The sequence below is a fragment of the Haliaeetus leucocephalus genome, unplaced genomic scaffold, assembly GCF_000737465.1.
Source record: "Haliaeetus leucocephalus isolate CR32 unplaced genomic scaffold, Haliaeetus_leucocephalus-4.0 Scaffold751, whole genome shotgun sequence".
NCBI classification, from domain to species: Eukaryota; Metazoa; Chordata; class Aves; order Accipitriformes; family Accipitridae; genus Haliaeetus; species Haliaeetus leucocephalus.
Genome location: NW_010973187.1, coordinates 5,275,611 through 5,296,678, shown reverse-complemented (window position 1 = coordinate 5,296,678; position 21,068 = coordinate 5,275,611). Strand labels below are relative to the sequence as shown.

At 40.4% G+C, this 21,068-nt stretch overlaps 1 protein-coding gene across 1 annotated transcript in view; it reads left to right on the top strand.

The window, feature by feature from the left end:
* PRKAR2B (protein kinase, cAMP-dependent, regulatory, type II, beta) overlaps positions 1 to 21,068 on the top strand; it is a 98,013-nt gene that overhangs the window by 57,773 nt on the left and 19,172 nt on the right. Inside the window, exons 4-5 of the mRNA XM_010581091.1 lie at positions 17,412 to 17,464; positions 18,628 to 18,711. Of these exons, the coding sequence (XP_010579393.1) occupies positions 17,412 to 17,464; positions 18,628 to 18,711 (137 nt within the window). The remainder of the gene's footprint in view (positions 1 to 17,411; positions 17,465 to 18,627; positions 18,712 to 21,068) is intronic.

Here is a 21,068-nt window from a genome sequence, read left to right as displayed (position 1 = left end):
ATGAACTTTCGTCCCTCTAATATGTTAGGGGAATTGGGACATAAACACCAATAATGTGCTCAGGGCTATAATCAATAGCATTTTTGTCTTTTATGCATTTGGCTATCTGCAGTTCCTGCAGTCTTCACCAGCGTGCTGAAGATAGATGCTGCTCATGTTAAGCATTTGGAAATATTTTTTTCCATATTTTGATGATCGTTCTTCTGTATATCTCATTATTAACCAGACTTTTCAGTTTCTTGATATTATTGATTTCTCTTTGTGCATCTGGTTCTCAAGATAAGCATTTCAAAGTCAAATCTTGTATCATCACAGATTATAAAGTTCACTTGACCAGTTGTTGACTTCAGAACAATAAATTCTAGGTTATACTAACCATGAATCAATGGTTTACCGTCTGGTCAACTGCTCAGCATCAATGTCTTTTGTGACAAGTGGTACGCTGAATTTTTGTGATTTTACTTCCAGTTCTGGCTTCATTGTAGGCTTCTGTGATAAATCTGCACAGCAAGCAGGTCACTATTCTTCAGGTTTTGCAACACTTGTGACAGGACCAGGCCAAAATCTGCAAGGGAATGTCTCCAATTTTTCCACCCATCTTCAAGAACAGTGGTGTCAGATGTGTCCTTTACTGGATGACAGAAAAGCCTTGAGCTTGCCTGTGGCACTTTCTGAAGTGGTTCTGTAGTTGCTGGTTTTGATAATCACTCAGATACGCTTTGCCAGGTAATCAATGGCATCAGGGGAACAACTTGGAACTACAGATAACGTGAATATATTTGTGGACTCAAAGTAAAAAAGATAATTTCCCAATGACGGAATTCTTCTGGACCTTAGGATAATTCAGGTTGGAATATACCTTAGGAAGTCTCTAGTCCAACCTCCAGCTCAAAGCAGGCCAGTTCTTAGATCAGACTAGGTTGCTGAGGGTTGGTTCTTGAAAACCTCCAAGGACTGAGAGAGAGTGCACAACCTCTCTGGGCAACCAGCTCTGCCACCTGACTGGCCTCGTGATGAGAAGTTTTCCTTATACCCAGTCTGAGACCCTTTTGTTTCAGTTCATGCCATTGTCTGTCATCTTCACGCCATGCACCAGTGTGCAGAGCCTCAGTGACCTCCCCATAGGTACTACCAGGCTGCTGTCAGGTCCCCCAAAGTTGTCTCTTCTCCAGGCTGAACAAACCCAGCTTCCTCAGCTTCTGCTCGCAGGGCAAGTGCTCGACCATCCTGGTCACCCTCCACTGAGCTCATTCCAGTTTATCAATGTCTTTCCTGTATTGGAGGCTACCAAAGTGGACCCAGTATTCTAGGTGTGGTCTAATGAGTGTAGAGTAGAGGAGGACGATCACTTCTCCTGTTCATACAGCCCAGGAGGTGGTTGGTCCTCCTTGCTGCTGGGGCACTGCTGGCTCATGGTCCGCAGCTGCCCACCAAGACCCCCAGGGCCGTTCTAGGGGAGCAGCTCCCTGACCGTGGGGTGCCCAGCCAGTGATGTTGCAGGGCTGAGGATGAGGACAGGGGATGTCTGAGTGCATGTGCCTCTTCTGAGGGTAGCCTACGACGAAAAATGTTCACCAGGCTTGAATGATCTATACACTGGCTTGTGTGTGCTGTGCACCTTTGAGACCTTCAACTGGTTGTAAGTAACTTTACCTTCGCTTTACAGGTCGGCACATTGAAAGGCCTCTGTGAGTGTAGAAAACCCATGTTGATTTATAAGTAGTTACAGTAAATGTAGTACCTTCAAATTAATTTGTCACAATATTCCAAGCCTGGCACTGTTTATTTTTAACACTTGTAGCTTTTAATTTTTATTGCTTTTTATTGTTTTCTATTTCTTTAGAATTAGAATAGTTTTATTTAATATATCAGCAGTGGGTACCTCGGTCAGCAAATGGTCTGGTTCATTCCAGTAGAATATTTTTGTTATCTCCCAGCTGTGCTGCTATCTTGGTAACTTTTACACTGAATGATTATTTAATCATTAAACCTGAAATTTCTAGAAGTGTCAAGGCAACCATATACGAATTACATCAAGAAGTTCTTTAGCACTGCTGCTTAAACACAGGACATTTTTAAAGGAATACAATTTCCTTGGGGTTCCTTCAGCTTTCTCTGTGGCCTTGATTATTACCTCTAAGTTTTATCTCTAAAAGAACATTCTGTTACAAATGACTGTTTTGGCTGAAGAAGCAAGATGCCACTCTGTCTTACCCTAAGGGTTCATTTATTGTCCTTTGATATTTAACAGAGTTGTTGCTGAAGAGCATCTGTAGGTACTTCCTTTCCCCAGAGAAAAAGACTGAACTGTAAGCCTGAATTCTAGCACCCTGCGAAGTGAGATGTTAATTCTTTGTTTAACTTGTGCTGTAATTCTAGGAGCTTTTCTGAGAAGTCGTCACCCGGGATACACGATTTCCTAGGATATTGGTCTCAGTAAATGTAAGGTGTCTGGCTCAGGTTAGGGTCTTTGTATTTTTCCCCTCCAAATTGTAAGGAATTGTCGTGTACAGAGGGGGCATGTGTTATTATCTCTCCTCTCCTAAAGTAAAAATAGAAATAAAAACCTTTCCTCCCTTCCATTCAGTAAAAATAATTTAATGTGTATATTATTTCCCTGAAAGTATGGATCTGTTTTGCCTGTATAGCTGACCAAGAGGAAACCAAGTTAGAAGCATGAATTTTATGTTTAGTTTTCAAAATGGCAAGTCCACTTTTATTCTGAGGTTTTCTGGTGTGGATTCAGTTGCTGAGAAGGTTGCTGCATTCGCACTCATGAGCTTTCTCCTGTTGTCTGACAGTTTCATTTTCTGCTGAAACCGTGTAAGGTCATGGTTGCTCAGGGGAATGCAAGAGCTGGTCCCAGTGGAGATCCCGCACATTAAGACAAGAGACTATGAGTTGAGACTTGTGTAAAACAAGGAACTCTGCAGAAAATAGAGAATACTGGAGCACGGACTGGAACACAGCAGCAAAGTATTTATGGAGATGTGGCCAGCTTTTTTCCAAGATAATGTGATGTAATTACAACAGATTTGTTGCAGAAGTCTGGAGGCCATTTGTGCATGGATCACTTTGGTCCTTTCTTCATTACATGGAAAGAGCACATCTTTCTTGGTCAGCTGCAGGTGGACAAGCATGCTTTTGTCCTCACAGCCATTTGGGTATGGAATGGACTGGGAAGTCCAAAAGAGCTGTCTTGACAGTCTGAGGCTGTTTGAGGTAACATTGCTAGCTGTTCATCAGTTATCTTCTCCTGCATATGTTATGTCAGTTTTCCTGGGCTCATCTTTAGCCATTTTCTCTTCAAGTCCAATGTGGTTTTTAATAGGTACTGAGAAAACGGAGTTAAGTGGTGGTGACCAGCATAAAAGAGTAGTACAACTTGGAGTGTCCAACATGTGTTGATGACACCTCATCCAGCCTTTCTGCATCTTCTTTTAATAGTATAAAACAAAAGGGAGCAAAACAGCACTGTAGACATCTGCAAGTTCCATAGATAGAATAAGAAATAAAACTGGTTTTACAGTATACAGGAAAAAGCTAGATTCACATCAGTTTGTGTGTTCACCCATTTAGTCTCTTGAATACAGTAGTATATAGTTCATAATGGTACCAAATGTGTATGTGTGGGAGGGGTGGAGAGTGTTTAGAAAGCTGGGAATAAAGATGCGTTTTTTTCAATCATCAGAGTACACTGTCTGCATTTACCTTTGGCTAAGGACTTTGTGAGAAATATTAGTTCCAAGTAGTGACAGCTCGCTAGCTGAATGAGTGGAGGTTTGGGGGTTTTTTTTCTTTTAGAAAAAGATTAACTGGTTCTGTGAGACCTTGATGCCTTCTTTCTTGTTCTGAGTGGTAAGTAGTCACACAGTTATGGACAACCTCTATTATTAGGGAATGTAAGTGTGGTAATCTTTGTTCTCGGGGTGATTACAGTCCCAGTTCTTGGAAGGATAATATTTGTAGTCCATCTTTTGGCCTGTTATAGTTGTCTGCACCATTACAGATGTAGATAAGTGTGTAAGATTGCTGTGTTGGGTGCTTGCTTTCTTACCTTAGTATGTAGTACCAGTATTATTTCATAAGCACAGTTTATATTTTGACTATGAAAAAGTTTAACGGGGTATATTATTTCATAGTTATGATTTGTCTTCTACACTTCCTTTGGCTATCTAAAGAGAATCCTGTCAGCAAAAAGTCTTACATGGATTTTCTGGAATTGTTGAGAAACCAGATGTTCAAAATCAACCTTTTCAAAACTTGGCAGAAATATTTTCCATAATGCTTTTTGTCTACCTGTCTTCCCGTTTTATCTGGAACCTGTTCAGTAAATTTGGTTTATCGTATTTCTTATATAGAGGATTATGTGAGCATGACTTACTCTTTTGACCAAAGCCAACATACCTAAAATCAGCATGCTAAAATTCCAGGAGACAAGCTCCTTTAGCTTATTACTGAATTTCATTTTGCCTAACAGCCTGGGCCCAGGAGGAATGAAGAGCATCTCATTACCGAGTATTTTGTAATGTCGAATGTAGGGCACTTCTGGAAAACAGGGAAAGGTGGGCTCTAGCTTCCTTCCCTTGGTCCCATAGCTGTGAAAAACAAAGGTAAATCTGCTATGGCAATGATTCTTTTAAAAGGATGACTCTGCCTCTTTTTTAGGTGCCTATCCTCAGCTTGCTATTCTGAATCCGCTATGGATGCAGGGTTTTCTGTGAAGCCTGTTGAGATTTCATTTTGCACTCCCTTAGCTGCCCAAACCAAGTCTACCCCGTACGTGGGAATGCTGGTTTTGACATGTGCCTCTGAGGAAATCTTGTAATTATGACTTAATTAGACGTAATTGCAAAGGTTCCTAGGAGTATTCTAGGTTTAGTATTATCTGTACCTTCCTCATTTTGCTGGGTGATCGATCATATTGCTATTGGCAGGTTTTTCACCTTGTCTTGGTCAAATCAGTTCAGGCTGCTGGCAGGAAACTGAGATAACCTTGTCAGAGCCAATAGTTTTGGCTTTTTCCCTAACCTCCCTACAGTCACTCTTTGCATGAGCCTTTGGCTTGGAGGTCACCTTCTCTTATCTGCCCTTAATGTAAATTTTTTCTGTTTCCTTGAATCCTTTTATATCTTTACATGTCTTGTCATCAGTGATTATTTTCTTTGTGTGTCACTCCTAACCATTTTCTTTCCCTTACTACATCCTTCCTTTAGCTATCAAGATCTTGTGTTAGTCTTGAAAACACCAGCATATAAAACAGTCATATGTGGTTCCATAAAATAACCATCTCCTTTTTGTTTTGTTAGCCTTTCTAACTCTTTGCAGATCTGTAACACTAGTCCCTCTCCTTTCCCCTCTCCTCATCCCAGTCTTCTTAAATCAGGGTAGTGCTTGGCTATTTTACCTGGTGACCTGCTGGCAGACCTGAGTTCTGCTGTTCATTTTCCCCTCTTGAATTATGTGTTTCTTATGCTTTTTTGGTTCTACTCCTACTTTTCCAAGTACTTGTTTACACAGCATAGGCACTCTCCGTCCTCTAGTATGTTAGAGTGCCTTGAAGAAGAGTGTCTTTCACCTCTTCCCCGTCTGTATGTCCTTACGTACCTTATTGTGGTGGGTTGACACTAGCTGGATGGCAGGTACCCACCAAGCTGCTCTATCACTCTGCCTCCTCAACTGGACAGGTGGAGAGATAATATAATGAAAGCCTCAAGAGTCGAAACAAGGACAGGGAGATCACTCAGCAAATACCATCACGGGCAAAACAGACTCAGCTTGGGGAAATTAATTTAATTTATTAATAATCAAATCAGAGTAGGGTAATGAGAAATTAAAACAAATCTTAAAACACCATCCCCCCACCCCTCCCTCTTTCCTAGGCTCAACTCCACTCCCAGTTTTCTCTACCTCCTCCCCGCAAGCGGCACAGGGGGACAGGGAATGGCGGTTGCAGTCAGTTCATCAGATGTTTTCTCTGCCTCTCCTTCCTCCTCACACTCTTCACCTGCTTCAGCTTGGGGTCCCTCCTGCGGGAGACAGTCCTTCACAAACTTCTCCAACATGAGTCCTTCCCACGGGCTGCAGTTCTTCACGAACTGCTCCAGTATGGGACCTTTCCACGTGTTCTTTCCACAGGGTACAGTCCTTCAGGCACAGACTGCTCCAGCGTGGGTCCCCCAAAGAGTCACAAGTCCTGACAGAAAACCTGCTCCAGCGTGGGCTCCTCTCTCCACGGGGCCACAGGTCCTGCCAGGAGCCTGCTCCAGTGCGGGCTTCCCACGGGGTCACAGCCTCCTTTGGGCATCTGCCTACTTCAGCGTGGGGTCCTCCCCAGGCTGCAGGTGGAGATCTGCTCCACCGTGGACCTCCCTGGGCTGCAGGGGGACAGCCTGCCTCACCATGGTCTTCCCCACGGGCTGCAGGGGAATCTCTGCTCCAGCGCCTGGAGCATCTCCTCCCCTCCTTCTGCACTGACCTGGGGGTCTGCAGGGCTGTTTCTCTCACATCCCACTCCCCTCTCTGCTGCAGCTTTCCATTCTTAAATATGTTCTCCCAGAGATGCTACCACTGTCACCGACTGGCTTGGCCTTGGCCAGCGGCAGGTCCGTCTTGGAGCCGGCTGGCATTGGCTCTGTCAGACATGGGGGAAGCTTCTAGCAGCTTCTCACAGAAGCCACCCCTGCAGCCCCCCCCACTACCAAAACCTTGCCATGCAAACCCAATAAACTTATTTAGTTCCATGATTTTAGTACTTTCTTTTTTTTGCAAATAATTCCCAGTTCTGTCTACACACCCTGTCCTATGTCTGACTGATTCTTACATCTCACCTTCAATAAGTCTTCTCATAAGTCTGAAATCTGAGTATTTCCTTTTCTGGCATTTCCCTCTACTTGTATTTTTCTCCCATCTTCTATTCTTTTTTTTTTCTGTTGTATTAATACTTTCGTGTTTTACTCTGCTAGGTTTGTAAATTCAGTGGTGTCTTTCTGCACACACTTCGTGTATTTAGCCCATCACTAAAAATAATTAATTTTAATAATTAAGCCCCAAATACACATATTTCATTTAACGACCAAAACTAATGCCTACTTTTCAGATATTTTGCAAGAGTGAGGGCAAGATATGAGTGGACAAAACCAAAGGAGAGATTAAGAGATTAATGCATAATAAATTCATTTGAATGTCTATTTCTGTTTCCTCTTTAAGGTTATTGAATATATATAATTTTGCCATCAAGTTTGAAAAATCTGGCTACGGTATTTTTTCAAGAAGTGGCAAAGTATCCTATTGACCACTTCAATGTATTTTCAAATGTATTAGAATTAATCTAAATAGTTTCTTGTTGAAGTTTACATAGTTTAGTAAAAATCAACAGCAACTATTTTATCATTTTAGGCTCTATTATATGAGACCTGACATGATGTACAGTATAAATAACAAACACTGTCAGACTGGACAGATAATTCTTTTTGAGTAAAAACAAGCTGCTCTTGTGGTTTACTGCATTGTATATATTTTCCTTAAACTGTACTACTATGTTACTAATTTAAACATGCAAATATGTACATCTCAGGATATAGCCTCTGGAGATTAATAGTTGTAGCTTCAATTTTTAAAATGTTTATAGCAAATCAGGTTTCAAAGCTGCTTTGTATTTGAAATGTATTTAGAATCCTGAAAAATATTTTGATGTAAAGTAACATTAAATCTGATGGCATAAAGCAGATACAAAATAGGCAAAAAGATTAGGTTGCATTGTTCAGAATACGTTTTCTTGATAGCTGCAATTTATATTTGCTCACTTTCTATGTAGGAGAAGAGTTTTCTAGTGGGAAAACAATGTACACTCTCTGAGATATTCCTGATTATGACTTTTCAATAGGGAAAAAAAAATCTGTCATTGATGACTATGAAGTACTGAATATGGGAGGAAGAGCTGGGTACCGTTCTGTTTTTATCCTGTAGTATTAGCAAATATAAGGTTGAAAATATATATATATATATATAAAAAGAGCAAAGAGCTCTGTGTCTGCTCAGACTTTGTCAAATATTTATGCATATTTCAGATATGTCCCAAATAACACACTGTAGCATTGTGAACTGTTTGGACTCATATGAGAATGGGAACAGAAGGTTATACAACTCAACATCAGAGTACAGTATGTTGTTATATGTTATGCTACTCCATATGCTACATTGGGAAAGCTTATAGAGTAAGTAATATATAGTACATGGTATATACTGGCAAACTCTTCTAGTGGAAGTATATATTACTTTTGTAGTGATTTTGTTGTTTAATAACTACCTGCAGTGTTCTGGACACTGTAATGTGTGTTTGTGCTGTTCTCACTAGCCAGACAGATGAAGTCAAGCACTTCCTGAGAAGCCAAGCAAAACTATCTCCTACCATCAGCCAGAAGCCTGGTTGTTTTTTTAGCTCTATCTTGACAAATTACACAATTATGGAAAGAACTAAAATAGGACTAGAAAGGGGACTACGTACTATGTAAGCCCTTAGGGAAATTCTATTAAAGCCCCTTTCTGGTTCCCTATTTAAAAATAGAGAAGTCTTTTCAGCTACTTGCGGTGAAGTTTGAACATCCTCTTTCTGTGGAGGAAACTATTTAGTCATTCAAACCCCTATGATTTCAGGGAAGAGCGTGCATCTTTGACCCAGCGATGAGTGTGCTAGCTGTGATGCGGGATGCTTTGGCCTCTGGAGTACAGGAGTGTACTGCGCTCTAACACGTCGCAATTTTCACTGTTATATACCAAATAACATGAAGGAACTTGTGCAAAGGTGCCCACACGTAACTCAATTGGGATAAAGTTATCCAAAAATGTCTTGTGTGGGCCATCATGTTTCTTCAAATGGGCTTTCATAGTGTTCAGTATGATCTTGATGAAATCCCTGCTTTGGTGTGAGGATTGGTGAAATAAGAATAAACCCCGTGTGGACTTTTGAACAGAGAATCCTTGGGAGGTTCTGTGACTCACTATTCGCATGGACCTCATTCAAGATGCTACATGTTATATTAGGCACTTCATGTTAATTTAGAAATGCTGGAGGAAATATCTTGAAGTTTGACTAGTTAGAAATAGCATTGGTAGCAGATGGACAAGAGAAAATACTGTAGGAAACTTGACTGTGTGATTCTTTGATTTATTGCAAGCATGTAGTGCAGGCTGAGCAAGGTCTTCCAACTCTGGCAAAAGGTTTTGCCATTGAGCTGTATAGCTGAGCACAGACCCGGTATTTGGTATGTGTTCATGACTATCAGGCAGTCTTTGGAAAATTTCAATCTATACACTGAAAGTAAGAGTAGGTAATTGGCCTTCATGAGCAGCCCATATTGAAACAGACTGTCTTGGCAGCGCTCCTAAGACTCCGATTTAGTCAGTCCCCACCTGATGAACTGAAGGCCACCTGCCTGATAATTAAGAGGAAACAAGCTGCTGGATTTTATCCAGCTTTGGATTTTTAGGCTGGTGTCCTGAGCACTTAATGATTTGTGTTAGGTAGTGGACCACTCAAAAGTTGTTACCCCATAAATCTGGTAGATTGGAGGGGAATTTCTTCAGTTTTTGGTTTGTTGCATGTGAGGAAGTCTCAAGAATATTCATGTCTCTCTGATTGCTAGACCTTTTTCCTGAACATACATACTTTTATTCCAGTTTGGATAGCATTTGTAATGTAAATGCTCTATGTCTAAAATAGTAATAACACAGAATTGAAAGGTATCAGGCATTCTGTGTATTAATTTGCCTAATTATGCCTAGATGAAGTTTCAGTTTAGTGACCCTATCAGGTGTAGGCATTTCACAGATGCCTTCTTTTTGACAGTATCATGAGAAATGATAGACCCAGTGATCATGCTTTGTTCCAAATTAGCTTATATTTAAAGTAAACTTAACTCCTTGAAATAATTTTAGGGTTTTGCACAAATGGTGGATCTCAGCAGCAGGGCCAGTTGGTATTGCCTTATTACATCATGTGTGGAATCGGATAAATTTTATCTCATCTCGTTGTGCACTCGGATAGAGGAGAAAGTTGATCTCCTTTCTCTGGGTTGTTCTTCAGTCCTCATGTTTACTTACAGCTCTTCAGTCTCATCTTCCATGTGGTCCAGTCAAAACCAGGTCTAGAATAATATGGGACTTGATAGTTGCAGGCATCAGAGACCATGACCAATTATTTCTCATTGCAACCATTGCACAGGGTTGCTTTTTTTAAAATAAAAACTACTTATGAAATTGGGATTTTGGGGTGCAGGGCTCTCTCGCTAGTTCCTCCTGCAGTGGTAGGAACTTGTGAGATGTTAAAAAATGGGTTTTCATGTCAGAAACTTTGGAGGTCCAGTAGTATTTGCGGTCTAGTTTGGAACTACCACCTGCTGTGCACGGAGTGTCTGTGCACCATGTTTCTAAGCTGTGTTTAGTAGATGAAGAGAAGTACATCCTGACAAAATGGAAAAAAATCTCACACTGCCATTAAGTCATCTTAGCAATTTTCATACAGCTAAACCAGGGAAGTGACATTCTTTCTGTATGAGGGGATGGGCATAGCTGTTGTAGTTAGGGATGTTTGTAGGGATGTATGGCATGCCGACATAGCTACAGTGGCTAGGTATGGTCTGGTTTAGTGCTCCAGCCTGATAGTCATGCTGGCAAAACTGTAGTCTTGATTTGCCCTGAATGGGATGAAGAAATATTTCGACAGCTCTTTTTCTCTTGTAAGATTCTTTGTAATATGCTTTATGACTCGGGGGTTCTGTGCTTTGGAAAGGGTACACACATACTGTTTTTCCTGCCATGTTTTGAGTAGAATACATTATTTTATGATTATATATGAATTTTTATTCATTTCGTGATTGATAGCTTCTTATTTCCTGATACATCAAGGGAATAGATAGAGCATGACTAACATTTTTTTGTCATCTTACAAGTACTAACTGTCTGATAATTTTCATTTTAGAATTAATTCATATCTGGAGCGACTGTATTTCTAGTTTTGAATATAAAACATATTTACTAGCTGAAAACCAGAAAATTGACTTTACTTGGAGCAATGAGTTAGAAATTATAAAAGCTTGCCTGTTCTTGCTGACAAAGCAATCCATCTAGAGTTGTGTGCAGTTTTCAGTGTTTTTTAATAATGCACTGCCTTTTAGCAATTCAGATTTTTCCTACAAATACTTTGTGTTGATGTATTTGGGCTTGTTTGTGTTCGTGTCCATCTTGGGGAATTATATGTGAAACATAACCCTCAGTTGGAAAAACTGAATAAAAATAGTTGCACTTAGTTGAGCTTATGGAGGAATACGTACAGTGTTTGTATCACTATTTTTTAATGCCATAATTATGCATGGGATGAAATAGATCCCTGAGGACAGTATTAGGACTGCTTTTTGAGCAATGATGTGAGTATTGCATTCAGCAGTGACACATAGCAAAATGTGGCAGGGCATTTGAGCATGATAAAGTCACCATGTACTGTGTACCATCGGGAGTGTGGAATGAGCTGGAGAGGTAGAAAAATAAAATACTGAACACTATGAGTATTGCAGCCACCAGCAGTGGAATGGTTCAGAATAATCGTCTGTGGTGCCAGTCAAGCCTTAGACAAAAGAGATGGGGACCACAGACTGTCTCCCTGGAATATATGAAATGAATAAAGAAGGTGTGGTATTGCATGAACAACCTGTAATCATCATCAGATGATGTATTTCTTTGTTTTCCAAGAAATATGGACTAAATGGAGAAGTGAGGGAACCAGTCTTGCAGCTTGTTATAACTAATAGGATTCGTCTCAAGAGGGATAGGATTTATCTCAGCCAATTAGTCACATTTTTAATTGATCTCCTCTTAATCTGGACATGTAATACAGGTCAGGTGAATCACTTCATAAATGTTTCTCTCCATTGACTGTAAGTGGAATCCTGATGACTTCTGCAGATGGGTATGTCTACATAAGAGGCATCTCATTTAGTTTTAGATGTTTTATGTCATTGGGATTCTGATGTGCCAAACCCCAATGTTCATGTCATGAAATTTAGTGGACCATAGCAATGTCAAAGACTATATTGCAAGAACAGATGTAAAATGTATCAAGTTTTTCTGTGAGACATCTAGTGGTGTGCACTTAGAAATTAATGTATTACTAGACTATAAAGTCTGTAAGACAGGCTACTGAAGTAAGCAGTGAAGGAAAGGAAATTCCATATTTAAAAGCGCGGAGCCACAGCATTGGTATAATCTTTAAGTTGCAACCCAAATGAAAGATGCATCCTTGATTATGGCAAAAAGATAAGCCAAGGCAAAATAAGTACAGAATTGTAACCAGAAGAGTAAGTTTCTCATCACAGATGACAAGAAGAAATAATTTTAAAATTTGGGCAGATGGGCACTAGTCAGGAGAAACTGCAGTTCTTAAATATATTGTCTGTAATCAGTGATAAAGAAGAAATATTTAATGAAGGCACCTGCTGATAATAGTTCATGAGACTGACTGAAATGAGCTTCTAGTGGAGAATAGTGAAGTTAGAGCAGAGACACTAGATGACACAGAAGACCTCAGGAACATACTCTCTTTCTGGACTGATCCTGCTTCAGGCTTTGTGAAAAGGACTGAGAAGATGATTCAGGATGGGCACAGATGAGGCTAAATTCAGTTTCTTTTGTGTGGTCTGGAGGACTGTTAAATGTTGAGCCAGGCTCTCTGATACCTGTCAATTCTGGGGTAACAACATCAAAGCTATTAAATGAAATTTATGTTTTGTATAATTTTTTTCATGTAGAGGTTTTACTGGAGGTGAGGACAAGATGTAACTGTACCTCAGGTTGAGACAGACTATTCATACACCCAGCAGCACACTATACTGTAATACAGATTTGTTGACTCCCATGTAATCAGGCATGCACTAGGGCACAGAGGCTGATACCAGCTGAAAAAAAGTGGTGATTTACATTAATGATGGGTTGTGGTGCTTACTTGGCATGTTATTATTGTTGCTACTTAAATAAAATCCCCTAAAGTTTATTTCAGACAAGATTGAAATAACTATAGTACCATAAAACAGTCGGTAGGAACATTTTGTTTATATAGAGGTAAAATATTATAGTTCAACCAATTGCAGACTTCCTTTTGTGGGCATTCATAATTATTTGGGACCAAATCCAGTTCCTAGTAAACTTGGTAGGAATCTTTCAGTAGGTTCCAGAGGGACTTGTATCAAGTTTTTAAAGATGCCAAGTTTTGTAAAGTTGACATTTTAGTGTTTGCTCGGTGCCCGATATGGTGAGGACCAAGAGTTCCTTTGGGACTCCGCATAATATATGCAATGATATGCTTTGCCATGAAATTGTCTTAACTGGATGGGCTAATGAGGAGCTTAATAGGTCAACCTGGTCACTACTTTTAGAAGTTGTTTGTATAATAATATAGGAAATATGGGGAATAAACAAGAGGACCTGAAATCTTAATCCATGAGCAACAGTGTGACTGAACTAGTATAGCAAAGACACACTGGGAGGACATGGAGGAAGAAGAGGCTGTTGCTGTTGTATATTGGGTTCAGACACTTGTGCTGTGACCCAGCTGTAGAGGGAGTTGGGCATACTGATGCTCTATGAGTAATACTAAAACGGGAAAATCTCATGGGCTCCGTTGTTATGCAGGCATTGCACAGACCACCAAACAGATCAGGTAGGTGGCCACTTTTATTGGCAGAGTACAGGTGATGGTGATGATGGGAGATTTTAATTAATCAGTTATCTGTTGGAAACCAATAAAGGAGAATACCAACTGCCCAACATGTTTTGCAATGCACTTACAACCAAATTTTGAGACAGTGGGAAAAGCAGTTCAAGGGGAAGCTATTCTGTTTGATACTAACTCTAAGGGAGAAACTGTTCAAGAATAGGGAGAGAAAAGGCAGCTTGAGTGAGAATTACCCTGGGATGACAGAGCTCACATTTCAGGAAGGGAAAGAGGCTGAGTAAAAGAATCAGAGCAGGTTTCAAGGGGATATGAGAGAACTGTGGGCATTATCTCTTTGGAAAGGAGTCTGCAGAAGAGAAGTTAAAGGAATTTGTTTTTCACCAAAGAAGAAATATAAAGAGAAAAAATGCAAACCGAGACAGTGCAAGAGAAGGACAAAAAGCATAGTAAAATAAATCTGTCTAAAATATAAATATCTCATTTATATCAAACACAAGAAGGAACCATGTAGAAAATTAAAACTAGTTTGGATTATTCAGAACAAGTGCAAAAGAATAGCAAAAGATATAAAGGAAAAAAAAAATCAAAGAAGCCAAGACCAAAAAATGTGAACAAGAAAAGGCTGTGTACAAGAAAGAACATGAGGAGTAACAGAAATTGTTCGGGGGGTATATTTCTGGTAAGAGCATGTTCCAGGAAAGTGTTGCTCTACTGCTCAACAGAATGTCGTGGTTTAACCACAGCCAGCGACCAAGTACTATGCACCCGCTCACTCACTCACCCCCCCCCCCCCGTGGGATGGGGGAGAGAATCGAAAAATAAACCCCAAACCTCATGGGTCTAGATAAAGACAGTTTAACAGGACAGAAAAGGAAGAAAATAATAATAATAAAAGAATTGGAATATACAAAAGAAGTGGTGCACAATGCAATTGCTCACTACTTGCTGACCGATGCCCAGTTAGTTCCTGAGCAGCGATCCCCCCCCCCGAGGCCAACTCAGCCCAGTTTATATACTGGGCATGATGTCACATGGTATGGAATGCCCCTTTGGCCAGTTTGGGTCGGCTGTCCTGGCTGTGTCCCTTCCAAATTCTTGTGCCCCTCCAGCCTTCTTGCTGGCTGGGCATGAGAAGCTGAAAAATCCTTGACTTAGTCTAAACATTACTTAGCAACAACTGAAAACATCAGTGTGTTATCAACATTCTTCTCATACTGAATCCAAAACATGACACTATACCAGCTGCTAGGAAGACAATTAACTCTATCCCAGCTGAAACCAGGACATAGAAGCACATCAGTCTTCACTAGCGGTATTAAGACCATATGGAAGACAGCCTAGAATAATACTCAGAGAGTCCTTAATGTATTAGGTGTTCCCAGGTTACCTTTGCCTGAGACACGCTATACTTGGAAATTGGCTAAATCAGTCTCAGCCCTGTTAGCAATTACCATTGAGAATTCGCAATTACTATTGAGAATCTGAAGAAGAAAACTGAGAGTGTGTGAAAAAACCAGAAAAATAGAAAAGCTGATCCTTAAAACAGTGGGGGAGCTATGGAGGGATGAGGCCTATCACCGATTTCCAGATCATTTTTGTTCCTACAGAAATTACAGACAAACATTCAAACATTTTGTAAGTACCTGGAGGAAAGCAACAAACAGTAATCGGCATGGGTTTGTTGGAACTATCTAATACCCTATAATGAGAGATTAAAACTTGTGGATGAAAGAAAAGGAGCATATGTCCTACATTTTCACTTTAAGAAACTTTTGAATGCTGTGTGGTGGTTTGACTGGATGCCAGGTGCCCACCAAAGCCGCTCTATCACTCCCCTCCTCAGCTGCACAGGGGAGAGAAAATACAAATTGCGGGTCAAGATAAGAACAGGGAGAGATCACTCACCAATTACCATCACAGGCAAAACAGAATCAACTCGGGGAAATTAGTTTCATTTATTACTAATCAAATCAGAGTAGGGTAATGAGAAATAAAACAAATCTTAAGCCATCTTCCCCCCAACTCCTCCCTTCTTCCCAGGCTCAACTCCACTCCCGATTTCTCTACCTGCTGCCCACCAGCAGCGGCGCAGGGGGATGGGGAATGGGGTTTGGGATCAGTTCATCACACGTTGTCTCTGCCGCTCCTTCCTCCTCAGGAGGAGGACTCCTCACTCTTCCCCTGCTCCAGTGTGTGGTCCCTCCCAAGGGAGACAGTCCTCCATGAACCTCTCTGTGAGTCCTTCTCACGGGCTGCAGTTCTTCATGGACTGCTCCAGCATGGGTCCCTTCCACGGCATGCAGTCCTTCAGGCACAGACTGCTCCAGCGTGGGTCCCCCAAAGAGGCACAAGTCCTGACAGAAAACCTGCTCCAGCATGGGCTCCTCTCTCCACGGGGCCACAGGTCCTGCCAGGAGCCTGCTCCAGTGCGGGCTTCCCACGGGGTCACAGCCTCCTTTGGGCATCTGCCTACTTCAGCGTGGGGTCCTCCCCAGGCTGCAGGTGGAGATCTGCTCCACCGTGGACCTCCCTGGGCTGCAGGGGGACAGCCTGCCTCACCATGGTCTTCCCCACGGGCTGCAGGGGAATCTCTGCTCCGGCACCTGGAGCATCTCCTCCCCCTCCTTCTGCACTGACCTGGGGGTCTGCAGGGCTGTTTCTCTCACATCCCACTCCCCTCTCTGCTGCAGCTTTCCATTCTTAAATATTTTCTCCCAGAGATGCTACCACTGTCACCGACTGGCTTGGCCTTGGCCAGCGGCAGGTCCGTCTTGGAGCCGGCTGGCATTGGCTCTGTCAGACATGGGGGAAGCTTCTAGCAGCTTCTCACAGAAGCCACCCCTGCAGCCCCCCCCACTACCAAAACCTTGCCATGCAAACCCAATACAAGCTGTCTTACAGGACTCCCCTATAAACAAGCTAGGGAACATCAAGCAGTGTCTCAATGTAAGTTGCATGGGATATAGCTGCAAGAATGGTTGGATAAGGTAACCGCAAGCAGCTACTGCTGTTTCACTGCCATGTGTGTACCAGTTCTGAGCATCACATTTCAGTAAAGATAGGGGTAATTGGAGAGAGTTCAGCGAATAGCAATAAGGATAGTTAGAGAGCTGAAAAATATGACTTGTAAGGAAAAAATTGAAGAACCAGCATTATTTATCCTAAAAAGTAAAACATAGGTAGGAGCGAGAAGTTTTCAAGTCTGAATAAAAATAATAAAAATATTAAAAAAAACCCCACCCCAAACCAAAACAAAAAAGAAACAAACAAACCCCCCTAAAAACCCCAAACCACCTTGAACTTATACAGATGAAAGGAATGATGTGCTCTTGGCATCCAGTATGGATAGCTTAAATTCTAACAAAGAATTAGTTTAGACATAGGAAAAAAAATGCTGATATTAAGATAAGATCACTTAGAACAGGTTATGTGAGAAATTTGTAAGTATATTAGAAGTCTTTTAAAACACAGAAAGTATGTCCAAAAATGATACAAGTGTAGCTTTATTTCACTGGCAGTTTGGAGATGACTTGCTGTGGACCCTATCAGTGGTAACTTCTGTGATTCTCTGTTGAGTGTGTGACGTTACTGCGTATTATTACTGTGCCACACAATGCATTTTCTGTTCTTAAATCTTGTGAAACATTATTGTACTTTGAATTAAGATTATACTTTTTTTTTATTTCAGTGTGTGCAGAAGCTTACAATCCTGATGAGGAAGAGGACGACACAGAATCTAGGGTATTTAATGCTTTGAGTCAAATACTTTTTTTTTTCAGTTCTCAGGCATTAAATTTAGGAAGAAAATAGGACTGATTATATAAGTTATGTAACCAGCATTACCATTCCTTTCCAAAAGTATCCTTATTATAATATACTTTAATAATCTGTGGGGTTTTCATGTTAAAGGAACATTTAAAAATTCTCTGTAATAGTCACCCATGTAGGACCTGATATGAGTATTACTCTAAATTACCACACCTTTGATACTTGGTCTGTTAAGGAAACGTTTTTGTGCAATTATATTTGCCCGGAGAGTACCTGCTCCTAAAAGTACTTACTTGGTGTCCTCATAATCTTGCAGTAGTTTCCTCAAGTTTTTCACAAGGCAGAAAAAGGTAAATTTTAAAATCGCAAAAATTTTCAGATGTACAATGCAATAGCTAATGAACTGTATTTATTTCTTTTACTTATGTCACCCTTTTAAAGGCATTTACTTAGCTTTTAGTATGAAATAGTGTAAGTATGACTTTTAAAACAAGCTTAAATGTTTGCATTCTACCTAATTTTTGGCTTGTAAAACTGTCAAAAAGGTTATCTTATAGTATCACAGCTTTAAAACCTCGAATACCTTTTTAAGCATATGAGTTGAATGAACAACTTGACTGATACTCACATTAACCAGAGATCAGTAATTTAGTATATCTCTGGCTCACTGGGATAGTGTCAAGTCTGTTGTTTACTCTGTGAAATTTCTGATATAAATTTAACGCAGATACTATTTCACAAAATGTTCTTTGGGAAGTAGTCATGGTAAATGGCTCAATGTAACAGTGGTGCTTTTTATAAAACATGCACGCTCCAAACATGGATAGAGAGTAGTATAGTAATGCTTATGCAGCAATAGTTGAGATAAAGGTATCCAGAATGGCTTGCAGAAGTTAACTGGATTCTACAAATGTGAAGATCATGTTAGCTTAAATAGAGCAGTGCTTCATTTGCTAATGCTATGGTGATATAATGTTATCATTGAGCGTTTATTCAAATCCTAAAGATTTTGAAATGAAAGTGTTATGAAGCATGGCCAAAATATTGTGTAAAATGCTTAGCTGAATTAGCTCAGTCCTTCAGCTAGTGCTGCTATATGATAACCACTTTAAAGTTTTTTCTATTATATCCCTCAGATTATTCACCCTAAAACAGATGATCAAAGAAACAGACTGCAGGAGGCATGCAAGGACATTCTTCTTTTTAAGAACCTAGATCCGGTAAGAGACTCATTGTAATGAACAACATTTAGCAGTGCTGCTAAGAATTAATTCTCTTGAACTTTTGAACAGAAGTTTACAGATTTGACTTTTGTAAGCTTTCATGTATGCTTTCTTGACGGTTTTATAAACTCCAGAAATGCCATTTTTATAACTGATATGTTATATATATAGAGCCTTTTGTTCACCACCATGAATGACAGTCTTGAAGTACATTAATATGAACGTGTACATTAATATGATTTTAAAGTACTGTATTTTCTTATTTTAAATCTTCTTGCTGTACATTGATATATATAAACTCATCAGTTAACTGGAACATTTAAGTTGTTTCTGCCAGTTATTTTTTATCACCCAGAAGTGTGCTGACTGCTCCATCAAAACCTAAAATTACCCCCAAAGCCTACAGTTTAGCTATAGATGTAATTGAACAAGCAAGTTATAAAACAGAGAGAAAGAGAAAGGCAATAGCGAGGTGTTTACATTATTATTTCACTTAATACGGATACCGTAAAAATGCTACAGATCATCTTCTATGCAGGTAATTTCCTTCTACTGCCTATAAAAACAAGTATGGGCTTTTAAGAAAGCTTAAATCCATTGAATGAATGATCTGGATCAGATGAAGGTGATGCTACAAAAAAGCACCAAGTTTTTTAAGGGAAAAGGCGAGTGTATCAATCAAAACATGCATACTGAGGTTGGGATGACGCACAGCACACCAATTGCTTTCTCAAGAGAATTGATTCAGTGCTGTCAGGGGAGGGAGCATGAAAGAAAGGGAGATAATTATGTAGATTTTTAAGCATGAGAACAAAAAGTTTTAAATTTGATTCAAGAGGGAGCTAATGGAAACACCAGCCTGCAGCTCTGTTTGAAAGTCAGGTGCTGTTACAGAGAATGCAGGTTAATTCGTGCTGTGGGTTTCCAGCTCCTGCTTTTGTCTGCACAAAGGCTGAGCCCTGACCCTGGGTGTCTGTTCCCAGAGAGGCCCTGAGGAGCAGTGAGCCACAGACCCCCAGCTTTGCAGAACCCTAGAGTCAGAGCTATAGGAGGGCATCAAAAGTCTCAACGTAGGTGCTAATATGTGTGCATTCTTGGGACACTAGGGTTCCTGACACAGATTTCCAAACTCCTCCTGGGATCTCCAAGTCTTATTTACACCCCTTTGCTCAAATTGTCCAGTGGATTAAGAACAATTCTTTCTCCTTTAAATCCTTCACAGACAGCATTCTGGAAAGTTGAATAAAATAATTTTTGTAAAGGAGTTTTTCATTATAATAACTTTACTCATAAAAGGCATTGGAAAGCTACTGAGCTCTGAGGATAGCAAGGGCATTAAAACGTAGCCTTCTTCAGTCTGGCTTGCTCCTTCTGTGGAGCCAAGATCTGTAGTCCCCAGGGTACTTCTCCCACTCCTCCTTCTTGTTCTGCTGCTAGGCAGTGACTCAAGAGCTGTGCCACTGTAGTTGCAGTAATTTAAATGTTCCTATTCCAGCTCTCCTCATCACCTCTGCCTCTCCACCACACAGCACAAGAGCATGTGGTGCCATCTGCTGCAGATTGCTCTCTGGTCTATTAGCAAAAAAAACCCCTTCATCTTGGAGAGAGGTAATATCTTCAGCTGTTAAAGCTAAAGTCTCTGGAACGAAAGTCAAGCTGTGTATTGATAGCATCTCTCACTCCTACTGTTTTTTCTTTTCTTACATTGAACTTCAGCCTCTTTCTGCTATAGTTCTGTGTATGAAAAACATTGTTTCAGAGGTCAGTGAATCAGAGGGGAAGAGACCATGTAAAGCACTTAATGGCTTTTCCCTGATGGCCTTTTAGCCAGGTATCAAACACCATTCCTAGATAGGGCACCACTCTGAAACATACCATAACAAGCCCTAAGGCACCATCAGAATTGCATGCAGTACATGATGCTAAATGCAGTTCACATTTTCCTAAAACTTTATCCCACCCTAACACCCTGTGTTTTAATTTGAATGGAAGGATAAGATAAGGGTATCATTAAAGCAGAAGGAGAAGTTGCAGTAGCTAGGAGTGACTTACAGTACTGCTCAGCATTTTAATTAAAGAGTCCATCTGAACAGACAAGAGCTTTCACATAAAAGAAAAACAGCAGAACCATTTGAATGTAAGAAAAAATGAGAGAGAGGAGAAAAAGATAACCTTCAAACTTTGGGACAACTTAGGACTTTCTAAACACACACAACACTGTCTTGAGCCTGCATTTACCTGATAGCAGTGTTTGAATATCAGATAGGTAAGCTTCTGGAGAAGTATTTATAAATATCAATATTTTGCATATTGGCTCTGATGGAAAATACAGCATGTTATAAAGGAACACTAGC